The following is a 1,618-nucleotide window of genomic DNA, read 5'->3' as shown; positions in this document are numbered from 1 at the left end:
ATATATATATATATATATATGATCACGCGCGCAATTGTCAATCTTCCTTCGGTTCCACAAAGAAATCGTCCGCAGAGAAAGGTGAAATGTAACGTTTTTTGTTCTAGAGATCAATAAGAGAAGAGTACTCACCTCGCGCGATCGCTGAAAAAGTCGACCTTGCTCTTCTTCTTCATGATAGCCTGCGGTTGATGAAGAGGGCTGACGCTCGGTTCGCTGGTAGCCGGTGGCGAGCTGGAACCGGTGCTGGACGACAAAGAGCCGGCTCTGCCGCGGCCAGCCTCGATCATCTGCGCCTCGCTGGTGCCACGGCCGTTCGCGGCGACGACGTGGTTGCCATGATTCGGCGGGCCGGCTGACACGGCTAGGCTCGGCCTGGTGTTCTGACGATTGCGCCGCTTCTTCTTCTTCGCCTCGTTTTCATCGGGACGATTGCCGGGCACGTTGCCAAGACCGGGGGGCATCCAGTCGAGATCCTTTTTAAGGTGGCCGCGGCCGCAGCGGCAGCCGCACGCCTTGAATGCGAGATCGTATCCCTTCTTCGTCCAGAGATTCTGATGACGTTGACGCTCGGACCAGCTGCGAGCGCGGCCGCAGCTCTTCAGATACGTGAGTACCGTCTGCTCCCAGGCGTCAAAGCACTCACGGTGCATGAACTGGCCGATCGGACAATTATCGTTATTGCAGGTGACCTTGACCGCATCGTGCAGAGCGTTAAGGCGGATGAGGGTGTCGCCGCGCAGACATTCGCCGGTCGGCGTGCAGCAGCGCGTCGTCTGGCTCGGACCCAGGAGATTATCCATGGGATCGTTAGTGCCAACACCACCGCCCCCGTTCTCCAGGAGGCCGCCGCCACCGCCACCGCCGTGGCCGCCGTTGGCGTGACGCCGCGGTGCCATGTAGGTGTTCTGCACTTCAAGATCAGGTGTTGTCTTCCGTTGCTTCTCGGACGTCGTTTTTTCGATGACAGATGACGTCTCGCGATAGATTCGAACGCACGCTTCGTTGTAGCTACGAAGATCAGGCTTGCTTTTCTTACTTGTTCATCTCCTGAGGTGACACATCACCTCAGACGATAAAGAAACGCGAAACGAGAAGACGTGGACCGGTTCGCTCGATATCCAAGACGCCACCTTGTCGAAGAATCAAGGTCATTCGCGTGTCACAACAGGACCGTCCGCGCGAGTCGCGCGATCGGCACACCGCGAGGGAACACCGTTCGAGACACGACGTGACGATGTTCCTTAGTGTTTCTATCGACGCGCTGGTGCATCGGAGTCAAGGTCAGAGTGCTAGACCGCGACACAACGCGCCGCGGAGGAAAACAAAAAGTCTAAAATCGTAAGGTAAGCTGCTACCGTCCTTTGCTTCGTTGGTTCGTTCACAGAGTCCCGACACTCGTACGAGCGCGATCACAGCGATGTCGCTCCTGCGCGCGCGAGACGACGAGTGTCTCTCGCCCGCCCGGCCCGGCTTCTCGAATGTCAGGGTCAACCGGCGCCGGAGTACGCTGTACGCGCCGCCCCGGCGTGCAACGCAATTTCCAACGGTGAGCGCGCGCGCGCGCCCGCGCGTCGCGTTTCACGACGGACCGCCGCGACGATTTAAATCGGCACAC

The 1,618-nt window shown here is 58.5% G+C and overlaps 1 protein-coding gene across 1 annotated transcript in view; it reads right to left on the bottom strand.

Annotated features, from left to right (window-relative positions):
• Positions 1 to 1,386, bottom strand: part of LOC108693396 (headcase protein) — a 156,074-nt gene extending 154,688 nt beyond the window's left edge. Inside the window, exon 1 of the mRNA XM_018202297.1 lies at positions 133 to 1,386. Coding sequence (XP_018057786.1) covers positions 133 to 899 — 767 coding nt within the window. The 5' untranslated portion in view covers positions 900 to 1,386. The remainder of the gene's footprint in view (positions 1 to 132) is intronic.
• Positions 1,387 to 1,618: the final 232 nt, after the last annotated feature.

Source organism: Atta colombica, unplaced genomic scaffold (assembly GCF_001594045.1).
Source record: "Atta colombica isolate Treedump-2 unplaced genomic scaffold, Acol1.0 scaffold9, whole genome shotgun sequence".
NCBI lineage: Eukaryota > Metazoa > Arthropoda > Insecta > Hymenoptera > Formicidae > Atta > Atta colombica.
Note: the sequence above shows the minus strand (reverse complement) of the source record. Positions and strands in the feature narration are given on the sequence as shown.